Here is a 27,985-nt window from a genome sequence, read left to right as displayed (position 1 = left end):
AGATGATACTGTGTTGATTTTTGCCCACACAGCTTGCAGGATTTTAGTTCCCCAACCAGAGATGGAATCTGTGATCTTGGTAGTGAAAGCATGGGAATCCTAACTACTTGACCACCAGGGAATTCCCATACTTTAAATAAATCACACTGCTATCATGAGATACAAGTAAAAGTCATTTGAAGTGATGTTTAAAAGAACTAATTATCTCATGACATTTAAATGTGCAAGTTTTTATTTAATGTTAACAAACTGGTTTTTCTTTTAATTCTTCATCTATGCAAAAAAACCTTTACCATACATTCTAAAATGCAGCTTCTCCATTACTCTAGTTAACTTTGATAACCAGCATTTTGAACCCATCACTCCTTCAACCTTAGTAAAGAGCTTTCCTGCTAGTAAGCCCCAGGTTTCAGTGTCTTACTAAATTACAGTAGCTCCCCTTAAGCTACATTCTTTGACACAATTATTCTCTCTTATTGTCATACATCTATCTTAGCCATTTTGTGGGGTTTTTTTATTATCTATATTTATTATGTAATATGTATCATGTCATTTACTTTTAAAAGGTATATATAAATGTGAAATAATTTTTTAACAGAAAGAAGCTCCTTTTCTTCTAAATTTAAGAATCAAACAGAACTAAAACTAACCTTTAACACAGCACATGGAAGACAATACTATTCTCCCAAGTTATCTACTAACTTTGGCAAGTACCCATATTAAAAATTTTTTAACTGATGAATAATTTTTTGAAATTCATAATATATTGCTAACAATAGAATACTGAATTAAATCTACATCATTAACAAATCCTTTCATAGTTTTTCACCCATACTTTACTGTGTTTTCCAAGGTTTCTGTAATAACCATGAATTGAATGTGCATGAGAACGTTCATGATGAGCAAGATCTGAGGAGGTTATTTTTAAAAAACAAAAACACAGAAAACTCTACCTAAACCAAGAGAATTTTGCTTGAGAATAATTATCCTAGAACTTACTTCCAACTAAAGGTTATCTCTTCATTATAATTCATCATACTTAATAATTAATCTCATAAACAGTTGATTTTCTTTAAATTTCTGTCTTGTGACATGATAAGAAGTCACATGATAAGAAGACAGTAAGTCAGAGAGGTCCTGGCTCAGCATTAATTTGTAATATGCTCATAAAAATCACTTCACCTTTCTGAACTTTCTAATCTATAAAATGAAGAGTTTATATAACTTTTTAAGACATCTCTAGTTCTAGACAATACTCAAATTAATATTGTGAATTTTTATAAACATAGGCATATAAATTATATGTATACATATATAAATGTACAAATATGAATACACTTCCTGGCAGTCTAGTGGTTAGGCTCTACACTCTTACTGCTCAGGGCCCAAGTTTGATCCCTGGTTGGGGAACTAAAATCCCATAAGCCGCACAGTACGGCCAGTTAAAAAAACAGTTGGCATATTCACTAGCATTCTAAATAGCTTAAATAGGTATCATTTATATAATTTGTTGTTCAATGCTAAGTTGTGTCCAACTCTGCAACACCACGGACTGCAGCACACAAGACACCTCTGTCCTCCACTATCTCCCAGAATTTGCTCCACTTCATGTCCATTCCATCAGTGATACTAACTAACCACCTCATCCTCTGCCACCCACTTCTCCTTTTGCCTTCAATCTTTCCGAGCATGAGGGTCTTTTCCAATGACTCAGCTCTTTGCATCAGGTACAAAGTATTGGAGCTTCAACTTCAGAATCAGTCCTTCCAACGAATGTTCAGGGCTGATTTCCTTTAGGATTGACTGGTTTGATCTCCTTGCTATTCAAGGGACTCTCAACATTAAAAAAAAAACTAAGATCTTGCCATGTGGTCATCCCATCACTTCAAGGCAAACATAAGGGGAAAAAATGGAAGCAGTAACAGATTTTATTCTCTTGGGCTTCAAAATTACTGCAGATCGTGACTGAAGCCATGAAATTAAAAGACATTTGCTCCTTGGAGGAAAGCTATGGCAAACTTAGTGTATTAAAAAGCAGAGATATCACTTTGTTAACACAGGTCCATCTACTCAAAGCTACGGTTTTTCTAGTAGTCATGCACAGATGTGAGAGTTGGACCATAAAGAAGGCTGAGTACCAAAGAAGTGATCATTTATAAATATACCTATATTAGTATAAAGAAATAATGATAGAATTCTGAAATGAGTAAAATAAATAGATTCTTCATGAGATCCAAATATCAATCAATTAAAAAGAAAACAGAAGAAAATTAAAATTAGCCTTAAAAAATATTCACTAGAGTGGATAGATGAATGGCTAGAAGCATGGGTGGGTAGATAGGGGGGGGAACAGTAGGAAAGGGATGCAGTAAAAAAGGACAAGAGTTGGGTCCTCCTTATGTGTTCCTTATTCCCTAAAAAGCTAGGAAGAGGGGCATGACCATCCTAAATCTTCTTGGTATTGTATCATGATCTTCATTCTACTTGCATTCTAGATAGTATGTAGTTGAACAATAATACCTTTGTTTTAGTCAAGATTTTATGCCTTTGGTTTCTTATCTCTAGTACCTCAAAGGAGAAAAAACATTGTGAATATATTAAGACATGTTTAAGTTATAAAATACTACATCCATGTATAAGCTTTTACTACAGAAAGAAAAGCTTCCTCTAAATCTCAGTTATCTGTTACTCAGAGAAAAATCAAATCACCTTACCTGATATTGATACCTTGCTTGTATATTTTACATGCATCAGAAGGCAGAATTCGGGAAAGTAAAGGCACTGTATTTGTAAAAAGAAAAGGTGAAAAATAACCACCCAAAGTTCTGAGACATTATAAATTTTTTAATTAGAAGAACAGTACTGTAACATTTTACCATTTTATAAAAGTTGTCATAATTTCCTTTAAAATAGTATTTTTCCACTGAAAAATAATACACAAAGCAATTTTGAGCAACTTCAAATATCTACTGCTGCTAAGTCACTTCAGTCGTGTCCGACTCTGCGACCCCATAGATGGCAGCCCACAAGGCTCCCCCGTCCCTAGGATTCTCCAGGCAAGAACACTGGAGTGCACTGCCATTTCCTTCTCCAATGCATGAAAGTGAAAAGTGAAAGTGAAGTCGCTCAGTCATGTCCGACTCTTAGCAACCCCATGGACTGCAGCCTACCAGGCTCCTCCGTCCATGGAATTTTCTAGGCAAGAGTACTGGAGTGGGGTGCCATTGCCTTCTCGGATTTAATTGTAATTACCATCACCACTACCCACCACCAAATACAAATAAGAGTATCAGAACTGATGCAACGCCATTCTTGGTACATACTGCAAGGTGCTACTGTTAGTGAGAAAACAAGGCCTTTTGGTAATTAAACCCTCCTGAAGGGGTCACCAGACAAACCTGGATCCCATCTAATTCTTTATATATAACTGCATAAAATACCAGAAAAGTAATATGTGTAATAAAAAATACATTTTTAGAGCTAGTTGAATTTGAGTTTGAATCCTAAATATATTGATTATTCGATAAGCTCAATGTACATTAGTTTTAAAATTCTTAAAATGCAATCATACTATTGACTTATACATTTCTACATTCCAGTGTTGCTCACATTCATATTATAAGCTATATTCTTATAGTTTTTTATTATTCATTATCTGCTATATTTTGAAGAAAGATGAGTTATTCTATAGACAAATAAATCTACATAACAGGCTAAATAATTAAACTACCATATACCAAAAAAAGAAAAGAATGTGAAACTCAAAATTCTTGAAATTAAAGATCTCATCACATGTACAGGTGTATGTATGTGTGTGTGTTTATCTGTGTAAGATGTATTACATGTACATTTTATAAAACTTGAGTGTTTTAAAAATGGGTGATAAAAATCAACCTGGTTAGAAAGAAAAGACCCTAGAGAAAACTAAAGGCTAGGTTTTTAGTTAACTTTTTCCAAAGTTTTCTAAATTTTTAAATATTTTCTAATTAACATTAAAAGTTTTTTAATTCTTTAGAGGTTATTCAATCTAAAATGATTACATCATTAAAGACAGTTTTCTAGACTTTTTATTTTATGAAAATAAGAAAAGTTTACAGCCCAGAGGGAGTATCAACTAAAAGTTACCCTGGTCAAAGAACATAAGAAATCATTTTCCAATCAATTCTTCCTTATATGAAACAACAGAAGTTAAGAAGAGTAATAACGGTATATGCATGTACGTGCTAAGTCGCTCAGTCGTGTCCAACTCTACGACCCCATAGACTGTAGCCTGCCAGGCTTCTCTGTCCATGGGATTCTCCAGGTAGGAATACTAGAGTGGGTTGCCATTTCCTTCTCCAATAATGGCATAAATCTATATAAATGATCAAAGCTCCTCTTTCTTACTTATTAATTGAGATCTACTTTTTCTGTTCTTACATATTTGATATAGTAAGAAAAAGATGATTACAATAAGCCAGCACTCTAACTTAATTTAAATTTATTACATCTTGTAATGTAGTATGGTAAACTACAAAAGCAAAATTCAGAATCACACACCAATATCCACTTATCAGAAAAGGAAGAAAGGGGGAATGTAGAGAAAAAAAGAATTTGAAGATTGAAAAGTAAAAGTTAAAAAAAAAAAGAAGAAGGTATATCATAGATGAAAAAAAAGATTTCAATGCATTCCAAAAATAGAGCAATTTGCATTTTCCCAATTTTGTGATGACTTTTTCTTCCCCCATGTAAATTGAACAATTAGGCTCTCTATATCTTAAGTTATTTCAACTTTATCTAAGAGTCTAACACACACACAAAAAAAGAGTCTAACACAGTACTCCAAAGGCAGTATAATCCACTGAACTGAAAAATGAATAATCTCTAAGTTTTCATTCTGGCTTTGCTATCACTTATTCCCTGATTTTAAGAAGAGCTTAGGCCTGATGTTTTCCATCTATAAAATGCAAAAAAGAAAAAAAGTCCTAAAAACAGGACAGATATTCTGTAGATTATGAGATAAAGAAAAAAACTATTAGTTTTTCTGTTGAAACATGCCATACACATAATGTTAAGTTTGTAGTGATTATAATACTATAAATTATTTAACACTTTACAGCATCTAAAGTGTTTCCTTCAAAAACATGATTTCATTTCATCTACACCAAAACAAAGACTTGAAAATAGGTGGGGTGTTTATTCTTACTCTCACTTTTAAAATGAAAAAACCCAAGCTCAGGAAAAATATGTGACTTTCCATTGCAAACAGAAGCCAGTACTTCTGATTCCATTTTAAGGCTTTTCTATACCTAAAAACTCACTCTGGAATAATTTAGCTGCCTTCAGACTTGCTATTAACCAAGTCTGAGGCTATTTTCAGCCAAATACTGAAGGAGAAAGAGTGCAGTTTTTGTGCTCCGCTACCACTAAACTAAACTTACCCCTGGATCTCAGTATTTCTTAACTTGCCCTTATTTCTGGGAGCCTTTTTCTTTTTTTTTTTTTTTATATCAGGGGCTTTCACAAGGGAGGAAGCATGCCTAAACTCTAGGAAAAAGCTTGATAATCAAATCTTATTTGATTTTTGATTATTGATAATCAAATCTCAAATCAGAGATTATCCAATGTTTTTTAATCCAAAGCATATAAACTAAATCTAGCCAGTGAGTTTAGTTTTTAGAATGATAGATGACATCCAACCATCAGGTGCTAATAATGGGACATGAAATCAGTAAAAACCTTTATCAACAATGAATCAGATGTGCTAACTTTCTTGTGTCAAAGTCAAGTTCTCAGAGAAGCAATACATTTTTTCAAAAAGAATTGTTATTATATTTTGCCCTTGTCATGTGGGATCTCTGTTCTCCAATCAGGGACTGAACCCAGTGCCCCCAGCTCAGAGTCTTAACCACTGGACCATCAAGGAAGTCCCAGAAGCAATACTTTAAACAGTACCTCAGTGGTTACATAATAAACTTGATTATGCAACAGTTACAGTGTGTTTACAACTACAGATAATATGCACAATTTCAGGAGTAATTATATCCATTTCAATTTGTTCATGTAATTGAAATGTCAGTTTTAAAATATTTTAGAATATTTTGCTCAGCAAGATAAAGTTACAATTTTAGAATTCAAAACAACAGTTACTCAAACAGTCAATTAAAGAGCCAGTATACTCAAGGATCACCAAGAATGACTGGGGTCTTTATAGATAGAAAAAAAAACAGTGAAAAAAATAGTATCCAGACTTTAGACCAATCTAACTTGGAGCTCTTTTATTACACAATGCTATTACATCTCTTTTTCTTTTGGTATTCTAGGACACTGGTACTTCTAAATGATAGCGCATAAAGCATTATCAGAGTTAAGAAAATCTTGGGTGAGTTTTTTTGGCCACACCACGGCACTCATGGGATCTCAGTTCTCCACAAGGGATTGAACCTGGGCCAGAGTCAGTGGTAAAGAGTCCACTTACAATGCCGGCAACAGAGTTCGACCTCTAGGTCAGGAAGATCCCCTGGAAAAGGAAATGGCAACCCACTCCAGTATTCTTGCCTGGAGAATTCCATGGACAGAGGATCCTAGTGGACTATAGTCCATGAGATCACAAAGAGAGTCAGATGGGACTTAGTGACTAAACAACAACACCTACAACAGGAATGAAAGCCCAGAACCCTAACCACTAGACCACCAGGGAACTCCCGCAGGTGTGATTTTTGATGGAGCCAAAACTAGCCTCATGATCTAAAGTTGTAACTGATTATATTTAGGGATTAAATTTCTTATTTAGAGATTAAACAAACCAGAAACATCTTAATCACCCATCTCATAAAGTATTATACTGTTTTTTTTAAAAAGGAAGTACTTCTTCATGAACTAAAATGTAAGATATTTATGATAGATTAAGTAAAAATGACAAAATGCATAATAATTGTATGATTTCATTTAAAAAACTAATGCTGAGGCTATATATACACATATAAATTTATATTTATATGTGTGTACAAACACATGTTCATAAGCATTGAAGAGAGTTTAAAATACTCATATGAAACATTAATAGTCATCTCTACAGTGGTCTCTGTCAATATCTGATTTATTGTTATGATTATTTTATGATTTATCTTTATGATTATTTTGGTGATAATAAGCATTCAAATGTTTATACCATAAAGATTAATTCAGATGCTTTTAAAAAACCCATAAGCACACTATATCCAATTTATATATAGATTACATTAAAAAATGTTTAACCCAAAAGTCAGTTGTTTGGATAGTTATTTATTTAGTAAAGTATAGGTCACTAGGATCAAACTTCCTATTTGGACACAAAAGTTTCCTAAGTAGACTCATGTTTAAAATGAGGAAGAGAGAAAACTTACCTTACTGAGATAAATCAAAAATGACTGTAAAGTATCTAGGAATTAACATCTTTTATAAATAAGTGGAATGGTGTGCAACCAAACAGTGTGTTAAGACAGTGGCAATAAAAGCAGTGAAAGTGATTGACAGATGACAAAATATACAAAATCAATTAATATTAACCAAATTCTTCACATTTAGGTATCTAAATACTATATGTCGAATTTCCCTAAATTCAGTAACCTAATAATCCCATAGTTAATTCTTCTCTTCTCTCTGAAAATTCCTTACACTAAATTATTATATTTTAACCAACATTTTGTTTTTAAATAAGACAATTTTTTACCTTAAAAAAAATAATTATGGAAGTTACTAATCATGTTGGGATAATTAAATATTACTATAGGGCTTTATGGGCTTCCCTGGTGGCTCAGACAGTAAACAATCTGCCTGCACTGTGGGAGACCTGGGTTCAATCCCTGGGTTGGGAAGATCCACTGACTGGAGAAGGGAATAGCAACCCACTCCAGTATTCTTGCCTGGAGAATTCCATGGACGGTGGAGCCTAGCAAGCTACAGACCATGGGGTCTCAAAGAGTCGGACAGAACTGAGCAACTCACACACACACAGGGCTTTATAACCATTATATTCAACATGATGAAAAATATTTAAATTTCCTTACAGCAAGTATTGGTTATTTTAACATTTCTATTTAATAGTTATTTTTACACTTGCATTTTTGCATACCTACATATTTTACAGTAAAACATAGCACATTCTTACCCCAGCTTTGAAAATCCCAGTGAAGTTCGAGATAAAAGTCACCTAGCTGAGAAATGAAATATGTATAATTAGTAAATGCATACCTTAGTTAACAGCTCTTATACCTGCTTAACATTTTGCTTTAAAAAAATCTGTTATCATTAAAGATCTATAGACAGAAATAGGAAATAATTTCAATTATGGGGTTGGAGAAAGAACCAAAATATATATATATGCTTATTACTTAAAATAATATTACAATAGCAGACATTACTACACTTATCCACAAAGGAAAATACATACCGCTTTAGATTTTACAAGAACGTTTTAATCACATAAAACTGATAGGCATTTAAATTTGCATCAATAAATATTCTACTTCTCAGTGTAACCAAAACAAAATGAGTAGTATTGTGAAAATAGTTAATAACTTTAGAAGTGTTATAAAAAAAAAACTTCCAAAATGATTATTGTATAGGCTCATAATGATCTAATAAAATCATTCACTGCAACAGAAACTTTTTTCCATAAAGTGATAACACAAGTTTTTGAAATCTGAAATAATCTGTCATCATATTATCTATAGACAATGTTTTTATTTCTTAAATTAGAAGTTAAACAACAAAAACTATAACTGTTCAAGGAACTATTAATCAAATAGTCTCAAAAAATTTTATCCCTTGAGATTTCAAAAAATAGCATACCTAAAAGAAGACATACTCATAGGTCTTTCTCCCACAGCTTTTTCAAGCATCCAAAATAAAGAGAAAAAAAATAACAGAAAACAAACCTCTCTCCCTGTCTGTACCACTACACCCAGCTGTACCATCATGAAGTAGGATAGATAAACAGTTTTGTTACAAACAGAAAATGCAAACTGGCCCTACTAGCAGTAGCAGCTTCTGCTCATAGAAAACTTTTGAATCCAAAGAACAAAGGAAAATTACTTCGATTAATTATCACTTACCTTCTTTTTTCTTAGAGCTGTTACCTAATTTATTGAGAGCAATAATTCTTTATCTACCTTCTAAGTTCAAAGCAAATAATGCTTCCTATAAGATTACACACTATAATCAGTATTTTTTAATGTCATTATTGCTTAATTAAAGCAGGATTTTTACTATTTCTTGACCCTTAATAATTAGCAAAAAATTAAACTGCATTTTTAAAATGCATAAGAGTACACTTTCAATTACAGTTTAGATACAAAATCAGTCAAGAAATTGAGCTTACCTCTTTCAGGGCTTTTAATAATCGAGGTCGTTTTTCTTCAACACTTTCCCTGGATTGCTGCTTAAGCTTCCTTAAAAGAGCTGTAACTAAAATTTAAATTTTAAAAAAATTTTTAATTTAAAATGAATTTTACCAGGTTAGACTGCTAATTATATCTAAAAAAAAAAGTGAAAAAAAATGTCACCATGCTAAGAAACACCACTGGCTTATTACACACAGAAATAATACAGATATTGTGAATATGTTAGAAAATACCTTTGGCAAAGCTGTTATGATCCTCAAGAAAACCTGAAAGGAGATACCTCAACATCAACCTACAGTCATACTAGCTTTGGTGGTTTTTAATCATCAGTAAGGCTTCATCTGACTGAGTCAAGATTACCAACCGCAGTCAGATGATGCAGTGTCCTGTTGTTAACAGTTGTCTAAATGATGATCTCAAAGACAGGAAATCTCAAAAATCATACTAGGTATTTTTTTTAATGTAATTATCTACAAAATGTTATCAGTTGCATCTGTTCTTCTTCTACTTGAGACTGTACTTTCTCTCACATACTACCAACATAGCATAAAAAATACTAAAACAAATCCTATTCTATCTGTAAAAAGAACTTCAGACTCTTAAAAAAAAACCCTGAAACCCTCCACAGTGTCTTCTCAATAGTTAACAGATATTAAGACAAATCGCTTAAGTCCAAACCACAGCTTTACTACTTATTAGCTGTGTCAATATGGAACACTTAATTAATTTTCCTAAACTTCATTTTCTTTTTTTCATTTGTCAAGTAAAAATAACTCTACATTAAAATCTATAGTAAATCTCAAGTAAAATCTACTACAAAGAGTTACTATAGAGGCTCAATATAAACTGCTTACTACTGTGCCTGCAATTAGGTAAATAGAAGTTTTGTTTATTAGAATGAAGGTCTAAAATATACCAGCAAACTCAATCAATCTCTCACATTTACTGAAATAAGAGAAAATATTAGCTTTGAATAAAGTAAGATAAAAAATGTATTAGTGGGGTGGAGAATGTATATATCAATACATGGTGAAAGGGAGTGAAAAAGTTGGCTTAAAGCTCAACATTCAGAAAACGAAGATCATGGCAGCGGGTCCCATCACTTCATGGGAAATAGATGGGGAAACAGTGGGAATAGTGGCTGACTTTATTTTGGGGGGCTCCAAAATAACTGCAGATGATGATTGCAGCCATGAAATTAAAAGACACTTACTCCTTGGAAGGAAAGTTATGACCAACCTAGACAGCATATTAGAAAGCAGAGACATTACTTTGTTGACAAAGTTCCGTCTAGTCAACGCTATGGTTTTTCCAGTAGTCATGTATGGATGTGAGAGTTGGACTATAAAGAAAGCTGAGGACTGAAGAATTGATGCTTTTGAACTATGGTGTTGGAGAAGACTCTCTGAGAGGCCCTTGGACTGCAAGGAGATCCAACCAGTCTATCCTAAAGGAGATCAGTCCTGGGTGTTCATTGGAAGGACTGATGTTGAAGCTGAAACTCCAATACTTTGGCCACCTAATGGCGAAGAGCTGACTCATTTGAAAAGACCCTGACGCTGGGAAAGATTGAGGGCAGGAGGAGAAGGGGATGACAGAGGATGAGATGGTTGGATGGCATCACTGACTCAATGGACATGGGTTTGGGTAAACTTCAGGAGTTGGTGATGGATAGGTAGGCCTGGCATGCTGTGGTTCATGAGGTCACAAAATGTTGGACATGACTGAGTGAGTGAACTAAACTGATGCTAAAATGAAAACTTCAGCTACCTACATTCAATCCTCAAATAAAATTATTTTCTGGTCTATAAAATCCAAATAGTCTAAGGACCAATTACCTAGATAAATTAGGATTCTTTAAAGATTCAAATTTATATGACTCCAACTAACCTTCATGTTTGTTATAATTTAATACCAAAACTATATTATCTAAGTATAGAATTCTTTCTATAATTCTTCTCCACTATAAATGCAAATAGTTTAATAAATGTTTATTCAATCTACCTTTACTTCAGATTAAAAAAGACTGCCGTTCACATAAAGAACAAAAATAATTTCCTAAAAAGAAAAGGCATCTTAATTAAAAGCAGAAACCATATGGTTTCCATCAACTAAATATAACTGACTGAAGATCTTCAATACATAGAAAATTATTTAAATCACCAAATATTATTAAAAATGTAGTGACAGCAACTACATATAACATAGTGATGTGTGCAAAAAGATTCCTGTTCTATGAGATTTCACATTAAAATATAACATCAACTTATAGACACACTCAGAACACAATCAGATAAAATTATTAGCATATATGGGGGAGTCAATTTAACTCAGATGACCATTTTATCTACTACTGCAGGCAGAAATCCCTCAGAAGAAATGGAGTGGCCATGATGGTCAACAAAAGAGTCCAAAATGCAGTACTTAGATGCAATCTCAAAAACGACAGAATGATCTCTGTTCGTTTCCAAGGCAAACCATTCAATATCACAGTAATCCAAGTGTATGCCCCAACCAGTAACGCTGAAGAAGTTGAAGCTGAACGGTTCTATGAACACCTACAAGACCTTTTAGAACTAACACCCAAAAAAGATGTCCTTTTCATTATAGGGGACTGGAATGCAAAGTAGGAAGTCAAGAAACACATGGAGTAACAGGCAAATTTGGCCTTGGAATATGGAATGAAGCAGGGCAAAGACTGACAGAGTTTTGCCAAGAAAATGCACTGGTCATAACAAACACCCTCTTCCAACAACACAAGAGAAGACTCTACACATGGACATCACCAGATGGTCAACACCGAAATCAGATTGATTATATCCTTTGCAGCCAAAGATGGAGAAGCTCTATACAGTCAGCAAAAACAAGACCAGGGGCTGACTGTGGCTCAGACCATGAACTCCTTATTGCCAAATTCAGACTTCAATTGAAGAAAGTAGGGAAAACCACTAGACCATTCAGGTATGACCTAAATCAAATCCCTTATGATTATACAGTGGAAGTGAGAAATAGATTTAAGGGCCTAGATCTGACAGATAGAGTACCTGATGAACTATGGAATGAGGTTCATGACATTGTACAGAGACAGGGATCAAGACCATTCCCATAGAAAAGAAATGCAAAAAAGCAAAATGGCTGTCTGGGGAGGCCTTACAAATAGCTGTGAAAAGAAGAGAAGCAAAAAGCAAAGGAAAAAAGGAAAGATATAAGCATGTGAATGCAGAGTTCCAAAGAATAGCAAGAAGAGATAAGAACGCCTTCTTCAGCGATCAATGCAAAGAAATAGAGGAAAACAACAGAATGGGAAAGACTAGGGATCTCTTCAAGAAAATCAGAGATACCAAAGGAACATTTCATGCAAAGATGAGCTCGATAAAGGACAGAAATGGTATGGACCTAACAGAAGCAGAAAATATTAAGAAGAGATGGCAAGAATACACAGAAGAACTGTACAAAAAAGATCTTCACGACCCAGATAATCACGATGGTGTGATCACTCACCTAGAGCCAGACATCCTGGAACGTGAAGTCAAGTGGGCCTTAGAAAGCATCACTACGAACAAAGCTAGTGGAGGTCATGGAATTCCAGTTGAACTATTCCAAATCCTGAAAGATGATGCTGTGAAAGTGCTGTACTCAATATGCCAGCAAATGTGGAAAACTCAGCATCGGCCACAGGACTGGAAGAGGTCAGTTTTCATTCCAATCCCAAAGAAAGGCAATGCCAAAGAGTGCTCAAGCTACTGCACAATTGCACTCATCTCACATGCTAGTAAAGTAATGCTCAAAATTCTCCAAGCCAGGCTTCAGCAATATGTCAACAGTGAACTTCCTGATGTTCAAGCTGGTTTTAGAAAAGGCAGAGGAACCAGTGATCAAATTGCCAACATCGACTGGATCATGAAAAAAGCAAGAGAGTTCCAGAAAAACAACTATTTCTGCTTTATTGACTATGCCAAAGCCTTTGACTGTGTGGATCACAATAAACTGTGGAAAATTCTGAAAGAGATGGGAATACCAGACCACCTGATCTGCCTCTTGAGAAATTTTTATGCAGGTCAGGAAGCAACAGTTAGAACTGGACATGGAACAACAGACTGGTTCCAAATAGGAAAAAGAGTACATCAAGGCTGTATATTGTCACCCTGTTTATTTAACTTATATGCAGAGTACATCATGAGAAACGCTGGGCTGGAAGAAACACAAGCTGGAATCAAGATTGCCGGGAGAAATATCAATAACCTCAGATATGCAGATGACACCACCCTTATGGCAGAAAGTGAAGAGAAACTCAAAAGCCTCTTGATGAAAGTGAAAGTGGAGAGTGAAAAAGTTGGCTTAAAGCTCAACATTCAGAAAACGAAGATCATGGCATCCGGTCCCACCACTTCATGGGAAATAGATGGGGAAACAGTGGAAATAGTGTCAGACTTTATTTTTCTGGGCTCCAAAATCACTGCAGATGGTGACTGCAGCCATGAAATTCAAAGACGCTTACTCCTTGGCAGGAAAGTTATGACCAACCTAGATAGCATATTCAAAAGCAGAGACATTACTTTGCCAACAAAGGTTCATCTAGTCAAGGCTATGGTTTTTCCTGTGGTCATGTATGGATGTGAAAGTTGGACTGTGAAGAAGGCTGAGCGCCGAAGAATTGATGCTTTTGAACTGTGGTGTTGGAGAAGACTCTTGAGAGTCCCTTGGACTGCAAGGAGATCCAACCAGTCCATTCTGAAGGAGATCAGCCCTGGGATTTCTTTGGAAGGAATGATGCTAAAGCTGAAACTCCAGTACTTTGGCCACCTCATGCAAAGAGTTGACTCATTGGAAAAGACTCTGACGCTGGGAGGGATTGGGGGCAGGAGGAGAAGGGGACGACAGAGGATGAGATGGCTGGATGGCATCACTGACTCGATGGACATGAGTCTCAGTGAACTCCAGGAGTTGGTGATGGACAGGGAGGCCTGGCATGCTGCAATTCATGGGGTCACAAAGTCGGACATGACTGAGCGACTGATCTGATCTAAGAATCTTATTAACAGTGATTGAGAAATAAAATAAAGTTAGCTACAACAAATGTCACTGGTGATGGTTTAGTCATTGAGTAATGTCCAATTCTTTGCAACCCCATGGACTGACCATGGGATCTTCCAGGCAAGAATGCTGGAGTGGGTTGCCATTTCCTTCTCCAGGAGAACTTCCTGACCCAGGGGTCAAACCCAGGTTTCTTGCATTGCAGGTGGATTCTTTACCAACTGAGTCACCAAGTGACCAAAAAGTCACCAGCTTTTTTCCTCAATAGTTTTCTAACTTTCTACAAAAAATGTCGTTACTTTCTTTAAAAAAAATATTTTAAAGTTTTGAGTATCTCAGGAGAGTGATAATAAATAAAAATCTAATATAATACTTTTCAGAAATTTTTAAATTATTGATTAATCTCAAATCTTCCTTGTAGTTTTAATTATCTTCATTAATTCACTGAACAAATACATGTGCCAAGCACTGTTCTAGGAGCCAGAAATGAAAGGCTGAATAAGAAACATATTGATGACTTGATTTTTCACAAAGCTTATATGATACACTATGAGGAAAAGACATTGCAAGACAGCAAGAGAGACACAGATATAAAGAACAGACTTTTGGACTCTGTGGGAGAAGGCGAGGGTGGGATGATTTGAGAGAACAGCATTGAATACATGTATATTATCATACGTGAAATAGATCACCAGTCCAGGTTTGATGCATGAGGCGGGGTCAGGGCTGGTGCACTGGGATGACCCTGAGGGATGGTACATTTATATATACATGGTAATATATATAGTCAAGAATAATTCATGCATAAGTTTATAAGTAGCTGCAAATTCTTCATAGTATGGAAAGTTACACCAAATGAAAAATATGTCAAATGCATCATTTCATATTTTTAGAATACATAACAACAACAGTAATTTATATTGCTTACTCATCTGTCTATCTCCATAACTGATGGCTTCCGCCAGCGGGCTCCATCCCTGAGCATTTTTCACCTTTACTGGAGCATTGTGAGCCAAAAGTAAATGGGCACATTCTGAAACATAGAACGGTAATAATATTAAACATGATGCAATTTTCAGAATCTCTAAATTAAAAAATCACATAAAAATTCAAGGTATCAAGTTACTATAAACAGATCTATGAAATAAGCACTGTACTATAGAGAATTAAGTAATTTTTTTAATTCCTATGTATCTAACCATGTTATTTCAAATCCTTAGATTCAAGAATTATCTATTCTAGTACCTAAAAATATATTGGATCTCTCTGCAAACAAAATATTATGTTCCCTAATAATTGTTCCCAAGGATATTTTAAGAATGTTTCCATATTATAAAAAATTACTCAAGAAACTCAAAAGTAATTTACATAAAAACTTCTACTAACTAATAAGAGCCAGAAGAGGACTATCTGCAAGGTCAGATGGAAAGTTCATTATTTATTTCAAAGGGGAAAAAAAGTACTTGCAAAAAGAATCACTGACGTTTCCATAAGCCCTTATTTTTCAAATTTTACAGCTTGTTTAATTCAGAAAATACCCAAAGGGGACAAAAACTTGTTTATGATTATAAGAAAAAATCTGGACAGTTTTTCTAGTAATCAAAAAAAGTAATAAAAAGGTAATAAAATAATCAAAAAAGGTAACTTTAAAAAAAGGTATACTTGGTTCACCATCCAGCCCAGGCACAGCTGCCTGCTGAAACTTAAGAGAAACACTGAAGACTACCACAAGAGACAGGATAATTACATTTAAAAATCTATGATCAGGACAAAAGTTCCCAAAACACTGAATTTTTGGGGGGCTGGTCACACGGCATGCAGGATCTTAGTACCCCAACAGGATCAAACCTGCACCCCCTGCAATGGAAGCATGACATTCTAACCACTGGACCACCAGGGAATTCTCAACACTGTGTATTTTAGGATGCACTGAGGGATCTCAGCCTCTTGGATCTTAGCTGGTAAGTTCACGGGTGGTGGTTTTAAATCATCACTCTCAACATTTTTAGTTATTCATGGGAAAATTAATTTACATAGTACTTCATCAATGGATTTCGTGGTTTCAACTGTTTTATCTATATAATACTTGCTGTTTCCAACTCAGTGGCTAGGGCATTTCCAACATTTAACATTGAGGATATGTGGTAATCTGAACCAAGTCTTACAATAAGAACTAACATAATATATGACAACATGAATAAAAGTTTTCTACAATACGAAAAAAAAGTCTAAGATATAGACCTTTGTATAGGTTGAGGACATTTTTCTTAAATTAAAAATAATAAGCATATTAACAGGCAGGAAAACATCTGAAACAAGGCTCATGGGAAATTTAAGATAGCTATCCAATTTAAATTCCCTAAATGAAATGATTCAGTCATCCAATCTGTCTTTTGGCATGTATTTATCAAGTGCCTATTACATGCCATTTCTAAGTTCTAGGTCCTAGATATAAGCAGTGAAAAGAAAGATAATCAGAGAGCTCACATATTATATTAAAATATAATTAAGTAAAGGACATTATATTAAGTAAGCAAAACAAATACCGAAATTTCACAAAGGTGTTTAAGAAAGTCTGCTGCTAACTGCTACTGCTGCTAAGTCGCTTCAGTCGTGTCCAACTCTGTGCAACCCCATAGATGGCAGCCCACCAGGCTCCCCCGTCCCTGGGATTCTCCAGGCAAGAACACTGGAGTGGGTTGCCATTTTCTTCTCCAATGCATGAAAGTGAAAAGTGAAAGTGAAGTCGCTCAGTCGTGTCCGACTCTTAGCGACCCCATGGACTGCAGTCTACCAGGCTCCTCCGTCCATGGGATTTTCCAGGCAAGAGTATTGGAGTGGGGCGAAGGTACTTCGCCTTCTCCAAGAAAGTCTGCTAGTAGTATATAAAAATATATGTACACTGAAATCTCCTTTAAGTATAAGGTTCTTCTCTATTTCAACTCAAATCCGTAAGTGAAACTCTTCCTAGCCAACACGGCCTATATACCCACCAGAAATTCAGAAAAAATTAAGACTTCACTAGTGAAAAACAGGTTATTCAGAAGGTTAAGATGAGTGAAAGAAGTAAATACAAGTGTGTAAGTTATAGGGTAATTCAATCAACAAATGTTTGAATGCCCTGGGAATTTTTACTGTGTTTACAAATACGTATACAAATGAAAAGTGCCCTTCAACAATGAAGTCACTAAAGACACAGCACACCTCTAAAGGAGAAGATAAAAGAGAACAGAGTAGCACAGACTGAATAGTGGTAGGATGTAAAATTGCTGTACAGAAGTAAACATAAGGCAGATGTTTTATCTTCCACTACCTATTTCAGTCTCATGCCTATGCAACCAAATACCAAAAATATTAAAAGGTCAACTAGGAAAAAGTAGAAAAAGAATATACAACTGAAAAAATATAAATGGAAAATTATATATTGATAGGTATATTAATGGCTTTACCTACTCTACGTGAAAAGGACTTAGGAAGAGCAAAAACTGATATTATTTGCAGATCATGAATAATCTAACCAAGTGTTTCCCAAAATATGTTCCACAGAACTATAGTTTCTCAAGATACTTGTAAGAAAGAGAAAATACCAAATAACTACAGGGAACAATGACTCTATAATAGAAGGCTCCAATTCAGAATGTCACAATGAATATTAGCACCTCAAAAGTGCTAAGAAGGTCCACAATAAAAAAAGAAAAAAACCTGCTTAATATGTATTAAGCCACTATTTTCCAAATCACTATTTTCCTCTAAAAATTATTTCCCATGAAACAAATGTTCTGTGAAACAATTTTGGATAGGCCGACACAATCCTATGATGAAACACAGCAAAACCTCCTCCACCAAAAAGTAGGACCTAGGACAGTAAATATGTTTAATTTCACATTCAAATTCTGATAAATATATATTTACTATTAAAGTGTTAAATTTAGAATAGCAATCAGACTTGGCATCAAATTAACTATGACTATCACAAAGACAGGAGGGAAGCAGGCTGCATGTTAGCTAACTTTGATTTAAACCATTTTCTTTTCAAATGATTCACAGTGAAAAGAGAGCAATGCCAGTCACCATAATGATCAGGAATCCAGGCTGTGATGTAAGATACTCCAAGTTCAAGTAAAAACTCTGCTACTTCTCCCTGGGAAAGTTGCTTAACATCTCAGAGCTAACTTTTTTCATCTGTAAAATGGGGACAATGATAGTATCTTCCTCACATGGTTGCTATGTTAAATGAGTAAACATGTATAATGCCCTGAAAAAGCATCTAGCACATTGTAAATGAACACATTTCAGTTATTTTCTAAAGTTCTGATCCAATGTTCTTCAAAAGAAGGCATAAGCTTTTTTCATTGGTCAAATTTAGCTAACTGTATCTTTCTTTTCGTCAAGGTGTAGAGATGACTATCATGGTCTGCCCTACCAATAGTCCTACTAAATATTCTTCCTCTGTATTCTTGATACCCTCTTCTACCCCAACTCTCTCCGAGTCAGTCTCACTAAAGCTAATTTTATATGAGTAACTACATATCCCAAAAACAATTCATGAGATTGCTAGTCACTCATCACTGTGACTTGGCTGAAGGTGAACTAGCCCAATCAAACTTTCTGTTCAGAAATTCAGGAACCTAAGAAATTGAACTATTAGGTGGAGAACACTGAAATCAGAAAGCCATTAAGATTCAAGAACTTAGAACACTTATTTTGGGTCATGTTCAATAAACAGAGAAAAATCAATCAAGAAAAGATAATATATATATATATATATATAAAGAACAGTAGATACACCATAAGAAACAGACAAGATGATTGATATAGATGGATATACATACATATATGAAGGGAAGGAAGGTGGAAGGTTGGGGGTAGGCAGAGGGGAGGGAGGAAAGGAAGGGAAGAGAAAGAGAGGAAGGAAGTAAGGGGAGAGACGGGGAGGAAGGGGGAAATGATAGCTGATCTCCCAAACTGTCTTTTTTACTACTCATCCTGAGACATAGATAGTCCCCATAGCTTGAATTTAATATATAGCCTCTTAATGAATCTCTCTTTACTTAAAAGTTACTTGAGTGTGTCTCTGTAAGGAGGGAAAAAACAGCATAACTAACTAAAATTTGAGTCCCCAGTTTTGTTGTTGCTGTTCAGTTGCTAAGTTATGTCTGACTCTTTGTAACCTCAAGGACTGCAGCATGCCAGGCTTCCCTGTCCTTCACTATCTTCTGGAGTTTGCTCAGATTCATGTCCACTGAGGCGGTGATGCTATCTAACCATCTTATCCTCTGCTGCCCTCTTTTCCTTTTGCATCAGGGTCTTTTTCAATGAGTCAGCTCTTCGCATCAGGTGGCCAATTTATGTAGTATTAAAATCTAAATTAAATATCTGACAAATCATGTTTCACATAAGCACATAAACTTAAACTAGCAAAAGCATTTTGTTTTTCAACAAAGCAAGTTCTAGTAATATCTTTCAGACCAAACGTTTACAGCAACAGCTATTTTATAGTATATAACAATAACAGGTGTTCATGATATGGTTAGAACATCAGAAAAGTGTTAAAAAGTTATCTTGTTTAAAAATTCAACAGTACATGCTTCCCAAAGATTTTTATCAAACACATCCAAGATTTTAAAATCTAGCACTCAGAAAGGTGCCAATCAGCTACCTAGAATCCTCACTTTTCAAGATAACTGAGAATCCAGATAATTATGGCATCTGGGAATAGGCTTAAAAAGTAGATCTTTTGGGAATTCCTTGGTGGTCCAGTGGCTAAGACTCCATGCTCCCCCTGCAGAGGGCACAAATTCCATCCTGGTCAGGGAACTAAGATCTCACATGCTGCAACTAAGACACAGTACAGCCAAATAAATAAAAAAAATTTTTTTTTTTAAAGGGAGATCTTTTAAATCATCTATGACCTGTTTTTCTGTTCTGAAGAATAAACAAGTACTAACTTTTTATTATCTATCAAAATAATTCTAGACTTATGAGTTTATAAAAAATAGTCCATATTAAAGAATCTTATAAAACTCTATGAATATTAAAAATATTATAATATTAATAAACTTAATATTTGGAAACAAGAGTCTCCTGATATTATACTTACTTGAAAAATAACCAAACAAGGGAAAAAGTTTCGAAAGGCATAAAGGTTAGTATAAGATTTTCACTAACTCTTTGAAAAAAGTGCTATGAAAAATGAGAAAGTAGTTGTGTTTTTTAATATACTGAATCCTAGACTCAATTAGCAAATCAAATAATCAGGTGAATGTTTTAAAATTCAAAACATAAAACTCATCTTAAAATTTTAAAACTGACTATACATGAGTGAAGTCAGTTTAAAACTGATTCAGTTAAGTTCAGTCACTCAGTTGTGTCTGACTCTCTGCGACCCCATGGACTGCAACACTCCAGGCCCCCCTGTCCATCACCAACTCCTGGAGTTGATGCAAACTCATGTCCATTGAGTCAGTGATGCCATCCAACCACCTCATCCTGTCATCCCCTTCTCCTCCTGCCCTCAATCTTTCCCAGCATCAGGGTCTTTTCAAATGAGTCAGCTCTTCACATCAGGTGGCCAAAGTACTGGAGTTTCAGCTTCAGGATCAGTCCTTCCAATGAACACCCAGGACCGATCTCCTTTAGGATGGACTGGTTGGATCTCCTTGCAGTCCAAGGGACTCTCAAGAATCTTCTCCAACACCACAGTTCAAACGCATCAATTCTTTGGCACTCAGCTTTCTTCACAATCCAACTCTCACATCCATACATGACTATTGGAAAAACCATAGCTTTGACTAGACGGACCTTTGTTGGCAATGTCTCTGCTTTTGAATATGCTGTCTAGGTTGGTCTTAACTTTCCTTCCAAAGAGTAAGTGTCTTTTAATTTCATGGCTGCTGTCACCATCTGCAGTAATAAAACTGATTATACATGACTGCTGCTGCTGCTGCTGCTAAGTCGCTTCAGTTGTGTCCAACTCTGTGTGACCCAATAGACATGACTATACAACAACAAAAAAAAGGAAATACTTACTAACCTTTATTTCCTAACATCACAGCAAGATGTAAAGGAGTGTTTCCTAAAACAGAAACAAAAACAAATCAAATTAGTATAAAAACACTGGGAAAATTATTTTAAAATGGTTTCAGCTCCTTCAGAAAGTTCACTGACGAATTTTAAGCAAAAATAATGTGACTACAAAATGATCCACCTTATGTGGTAAAGTCAAGGTCAAAGGACGCAATGGTTTCTAAACACAGCATATCCTACTTGTCTTTCCCCCACCTCCCATGAAAAATATCCATTTTGCCTTTGGGACTTATCCTTCAAATAGATGTCAGATTCCTTTGCTGCTAATTTCTCTAATTTCTCTCTTTATCAACCTTTGTTCATTCAGCATACAGTTTAAATACCCACTACACACTCATCCTTGCTCATCTCAGTAAGATTCAATCCTGTCCTCAAGTTTTAAAAAATAAAAGAAAATGAAAACACTAACTGGAAAAAATATATTCACCCCTATTTTCACTGAAGCATTATTTACGATACCCATGATAGGGAAACAAACTAGGTGCCCATCGACAGACAAATGGATAAAATGTGTGTGTGTCTGTATGTATTACACATTCAATGGAATGTTATTTGGCCATTAAAAAAAGAATGAAATCTTGCCATCTGCAACAACACAGATGGACCGTGAGGGCATTATGCTAAGTGAAATAAGTCAGATAGAGACAAATACCATACAGTCTCACCTATATGTGGAATTTTTTAAAATACATACATACATATATATATATATAGACATACACACACACATACACAGAGAGAGAGAGAGCGAGAACAAACTGGTGATTGCCAAAGGTGAAGAATAGGAGAGTAGGTGAAATGGGTGAAGAGAATTAAAAGGTACAAACTCAGTTAAAAAATTAAGTCCTGGGGATGTAATATATGGCATGGTTACTATTATACTACATTTGAAAATTGTTAAATGTAGATCTTAAAAGCTATCATCACAAGAAAAAAAAATTCTGAACTATGTATGGTGATGCATATTAATCAGACTTCTTGTGGTAATCATTTCACTATATACAAACATGAAAACATTAGGTTATAGACCTGAAAGTAATAAAATGTTGTACATCAATTATACTTCAATTTAAAAAAAAAAAATATATTGCAAAGGTAAACAATTTCCTCTGTCTCAATATGCTAAATCAAGGTGGGTCTATAGAAGATACATTTTCTGTTTTGCTAAAATCAGTACCTTGTTATTGTAAACATTTGTTTCTGATCAGCTCCAGAGAAAAAGAAATCTACATATACAAGTATCAATTTCCAATTTGATTGGTTAGAATAAGATCGTCTTCTACCTTTTCTAAATATTGAACTAATTTCATGTGTTGCATTCACATTCTATGAAAATCTCTATCAAAACCAAAAAGTAGTCACAAAAAGTAAACTAGTTGACAAACTGATGCCAGAAACAGCTCAACACTAAGCCAAAACCAAAGCCTTTACTTTGGACTTTCATTCTTAATTCCCATTTCAATCTCCTCTCTAAACTGGAATAATAATTTTAAAACAAAAACTTCACCATGTTGTAGTTTCACTTAAAAGGCTTGACCGTGGTCTACATTTTATCTTTAACGTGGCATAAAAGGTTCTTGAGATAAGTCCTTACCTTCCTTTCTTCTCCTAGTTTCTTTCTTACCCCATATTTCATCTGAATTGCATGCAATAAATTCTCCAGTAGCTGAGATTCTTGATATTTTACACACATTTTGTTAATTCTTCCTACATATTCCTTCCCATTGGCCTAGCAAGTTAATACTCACCTTCTAGGGCTTAGCTCAAACATCATCTATCCACTGAAGCCTTCTCTAGATAATCAGATGTTCCTCTGCACTGCTCCCACAGCCTTCTATACCTATCTCTTTATTGAAGAACTTTTCACACTAAACTGTACTTTTTATGTAGAAACATCTGTCTCCTTCATTAGACATTAACCTCAGTACAACTAGATACATATTTTATTCATTTATGTATATGAAATGCTTCCAATACACATATAACATTCAAAATACAGTCAATAAGCATTCGTGAATGAAGGCTTCAGAAAAAGCTCTGACTGATAGCAACAAACCCTAAAAATATCACTAAAATGCAATAGGCATTACCTTAGGCAAGTGTTGCACACTCAAATATTTCCAGAATTGGGTTATGTAACTGTAAAAGTTTTCATGTTATTTTTCTTACATGTTTATAAGAATATGTTTATAAAACCATTTAGCCCTTGAATTTCCTTAGAGTGAACATTTTTATTATGGATTAATAATGACAAGAGTACTGATGTTTCCTAATTCCTTTTTGCGTACATTTTGACAATGTTTTTCTAGGATTCTGTCCATGTCATCTAAATTGTCGTCTATTGTCATATATTTTGTTTATAAATATCCTTCTACAATTTATAAATGACATTAAAATTTATGCAGATGCCCCACTTTTCATTCACATCTGTTATTTGTGTTTCTTATTTGATCAGTCTGAGGTTCATTACTTTTACGCATCTTTTTAAAGAACACAGTTTTGGCATGTTGCAACTTAACACCTGTTCTAAATAATTGTTGCCTTTATTATTTCTTTTCTTCTGTTATTTGGGTAAAACAGACTTAAGTTGGGAAATTAAGTAAATTATTCTTTTCCTAATTTCTTGAAATGAATTCTTAGATGCTTGGTTTTTCACCTTTTCCTAATATCTTTATCTTTTGATTACTAATCTCTAGTTTAATTGCAATTTGATCAGAAAACAGACTCAATATAATTTCAATCTGAAACATGTTGAAAGTTGCATTATGGTCAAGTTCAGTCAATTTTTGTAAATGTTTTCTGTATGTTTGAAAACAGCATGTAACCTGAGGATCTGGGGTGCAACATTTCAAATAAACATACTAGGTCCAGTTTGTGTTGTTCATACTTTTTGTATCCTTACTGGTTTTCTTGTCAGCTTATTGTTAAAAAAAGAAAGCTAAAATCTCCCACTATAACAGGAATTTCTATACTTCTTATATTTCTAGCAGTATTTGCTTGGTATATTTTCAGCCTATGTTATTAATTACAAATCAAATCCTTAAATACTTTCCCAGTAAAATGAATGGTTTTTTCCTCTTGAAGCACCTCTCTTTATCTCAGGTATTTTCTGCTCTCAAATTACCACACAATTGCACTCATCTCACACGCTAGTAAAGTAATGCTCAAAATTCTCCAAGCCAGGCTTCAGCAATAGGTGAACTGTGAACTTCCTGATGTTCAAGCTGGTTTTAGAAAAGGCAGAGGAACGAGGGGTCAAATTGCCAACATCCGCTGGATCATGGAAAAAGCAAGAGAGTTCCAGAAAAGCATCTATTTCTGCTTTATTGACTATGCCAAAGCCTTTGACTGTGTGGATCACAATAAACTGTGGAAAATTCTGAAAGAGATGGGAATACCAGACCACCTGATCTGCCTCTTGAGAAATTTTTATGCAGGTCAGGAAGCAACAGTTAGAACTGGACATGGAACAACAGACCGGTTCCAAATAGGAAAAGGAGTACATCAAGGCTGTATATTGTCACCCTGTTTATTTAACTTATATGCAGAGTACATCATGAGAAACGCTGGGCTGGAAGAAACACAAGCTGGAATCAAGATTGCCGGGAGATATATCAATAACCTCAGATATGCAGATGACACCACCCTTATGGCAGAAAGTGAAGAGAAACTCAAAAGCCTCTTGATGAAAGTGAAAGTGGAGAGTGAAAAAGTTGGCTTAAAGCTCAACATTCAGAAAACGAAGATCATGGCATCCGATCCCATCACTTCAGGGAAAATAGATGGGGAAACAGTGGAAACAGTGTCAGACTTTATTTTTCTGGGCTCCAAAATCACTGCAGATGATGACTGCAGCCATGAAATTCAAAGACGCTTACTCCTTGGAAGGAAAGTTATGACCAACCTAGATAGCATATTCAAAAGCAGAGACATTACTTTGCCAACAAAGGTTCATCTAGTCAAGGCTATGGTTTTTCCAGTGGTCATGTATGGATGTGAGAGTTGGACTGTGAAGAAGGCTGAGCGCTGAGGAATTGATGCTTTTGAACTGTGGTGTTGGAGAAGACTCTTGAGAGTCCCCTGGACTGCAAGGAGATCCAACCAGTCCATTCTGAAGGAGATCAGCCCTGGGATTTCTTTGGAAGGAATGATGCTAAAGCTGAAACTCCAGTACTTTGGCCACCTCATGCAAAGAGTTGACTCATTGGAAAAGACTCTGATGCTGGGAGGGATTGGGGGCAAGAGGAGAAGGGAACGACAGACGATGAGATGGCTGGATGGCATCACTGACTCAATGGACGTCTCAGTGAACTCCAGGAGTTGGTGATGGACAGGGAGGCCTGGCGTGCTGTGATTCATGGGGTCGCAAAGAGTCGTACACGACTGAGTGACTGATCTGATCTGATCTGATCTGATGATGTTAATATTGGAGAAGGAAATGGCAACCAACCCTTGTATTCTTGCCTGGAGAATTCCATGGACAGAAGAGCCTGGGAGGCTATAGTCCATGGGGTGCAAGAGTCGGACACGACTTAGTGACTACAGTTGTGTTAACCACATGATGTTAACACAACTATACCAATTTTTGACTGGTATTTACATGGAATATATTGTTCACTCCTTTCACTTTCAATTTTTATATGCTGTATTTCAAATGTGTTTCCAATTGTATGCAGCTGGGTGTTTTTTCATACAGTAAGACAGTATTTATCATTTAACTGTTAGAGCATTTAATCCAGTCTCATATATTATACTTAATTATATTGAAGTGAAAGTTGATCAGTCGTGTCCGACTTTTTGCGACCCCACAAACTATACAATCCATGGAATTCGCCAGGCCAGAATACTGGAGTGGATAGCGGTTCCCTTCTCCAGGGCATCATCCCAACCCAGAGATGGAGCCCAGGTCTACCCACATGGCAGGTGGATTCTTTACCAGCTGAGCCACTAAGGATATTATTGGAGTTTAACTCTACCTTCCAGCATTGTGCTTTTCATTGTGCTTTCAATATTTGTCTTGCCAGTTCCACATTTCTTTTTCTCATCTTCCTACCATTTTCTAAATTGATTATTTTCATATTTCCATTTTGGTTTTCTGTCTGTAGATAGAAGGTATATATTTATTTTTACTATTTTTATAGTAGTTATCCTAGACATGCACTGTCTGATATGGTAGCTATATGTGGTTATTGAGTATTGGAAGTGTGGCTGGTCTGAACTGAGATGTGCCATAAGTGGGATGTTTAAGACTTTAGTATGAAAAACAAGAATGTAAAATATCTCGATAATGTTTTATATTGGTCATCACATTAAAATAATGTTTTGGATATTTTGGGTTAAATAAGATGTAGTATTAAAATTAATTTAACCTACTTCTATTTTATGAGGCTAATAGAAAATTTAGTTTTAAGAGAGGCTTGCACTGGCTTTCTATTAGATAGCACAGCTCTAAAGTTTACAATATGCATCCTTGATTTATCAAATTCTCATGGTAAATGGCACATTACCCTTGAGAGCAAGTCAATGACCTTAGAACACTAACTTCATTCCCTCCATCCAGACTTACATGCTGTTATCTAGTCTCATGAGTTTTTATTTGAATCTTACAGTCAATATTCATTTAGGATTTCTTACCACTTTTGTTACTCTTCATTCCTTTCTACTTCAGAATCACTTTTATTCTATCTGAAATACATCCTTCAGTATTTCTTTTAGTGGTGGTCTGATAAGTGAATTCTCTTAGGTTTTGTTTGCAAATGTTTATTCAACTTCAAAGGGTACTGTAAAGGGTATATAATTCTTGATTAGCTGTTATTTTCTTCAGTATTCTATGTGGTCTTATGGTTTTCTTTCTTGTTGAGAAGTCAGCTATAGGAATTTCTACTGTTCTTTCTAAAATAATACGAATTTTCTGGCAGCACTTAAGTTTTTTTTCAGCCATCTCATTCCAATGTGCAATTCTTTTTTTTTATTCTGGGTTTTTCCAAGAGAACGCACTGGTCATAGCAAACACCCTCTTCCAACAACACAAGAGAAGACTCTCCACACGAACATCACCAGATGGTCAACACCGAAATCAGATTGATAATATTCTTTGCAGACAAAGATGGAGAAGCTCTATACAGTCAGCAAAAACAAGACCGGGAGCTGACTCTGACTCAGATCATGAACTCCTTATTGCCAAATTCAGACTTAAATTGAAGAAAGTAGGGAAAACCACTAGACCATTCAGGTATGACCTAAATCAAATTCCTTATGATTATACAGTGGAAGTGACAAATAGTTTCAAGGGATTAGATCTGATAGATAGAGTGCCTGATGAACTATGGACGGAGGTTTGTGACACTGTACAGTAGGCAGTGATCAAGACCATCCTTAAGAAAAAGAAATGCAAAAGGCAAAATGGTTGTCTGAGGACGCCTTACAAATAGCTGAGAAAAGAAAAGATGAAAAAGGCAAAGGAGCAAAAGAAAGATAAACCCATTTGAATGCAGAGTTCCAAA

General features: G+C 35.2%; 1 protein-coding gene across 1 annotated transcript in view; it reads right to left on the bottom strand.

Moving 5' to 3' along the window:
• Positions 1 to 27,985, bottom strand: part of ANKRD13C (ankyrin repeat domain 13C) — a 91,780-nt gene that overhangs the window by 37,974 nt on the left and 25,821 nt on the right. Inside the window, exons 2-6 of the mRNA XM_027536897.1 lie at positions 21,430 to 21,471; positions 15,325 to 15,429; positions 9,341 to 9,426; positions 8,129 to 8,174; positions 2,715 to 2,781 (exon numbers count right to left, since the gene is read on the bottom strand). Of these exons, the coding sequence (XP_027392698.1) occupies positions 2,715 to 2,781; positions 8,129 to 8,174; positions 9,341 to 9,426; positions 15,325 to 15,429; positions 21,430 to 21,471 (346 nt within the window). The remainder of the gene's footprint in view (positions 1 to 2,714; positions 2,782 to 8,128; positions 8,175 to 9,340; positions 9,427 to 15,324; positions 15,430 to 21,429; positions 21,472 to 27,985) is intronic.

The sequence above is a fragment of the Bos indicus x Bos taurus genome, chromosome 3, assembly GCF_003369695.1.
Source record: "Bos indicus x Bos taurus breed Angus x Brahman F1 hybrid chromosome 3, Bos_hybrid_MaternalHap_v2.0, whole genome shotgun sequence".
In the NCBI taxonomy this organism is placed as follows: domain Eukaryota; kingdom Metazoa; phylum Chordata; class Mammalia; order Artiodactyla; family Bovidae; genus Bos; species Bos indicus x Bos taurus.
The sequence above is the reverse complement of the archived record's forward strand: the minus strand, read 5'-3'. Positions and strand labels throughout refer to the sequence as shown.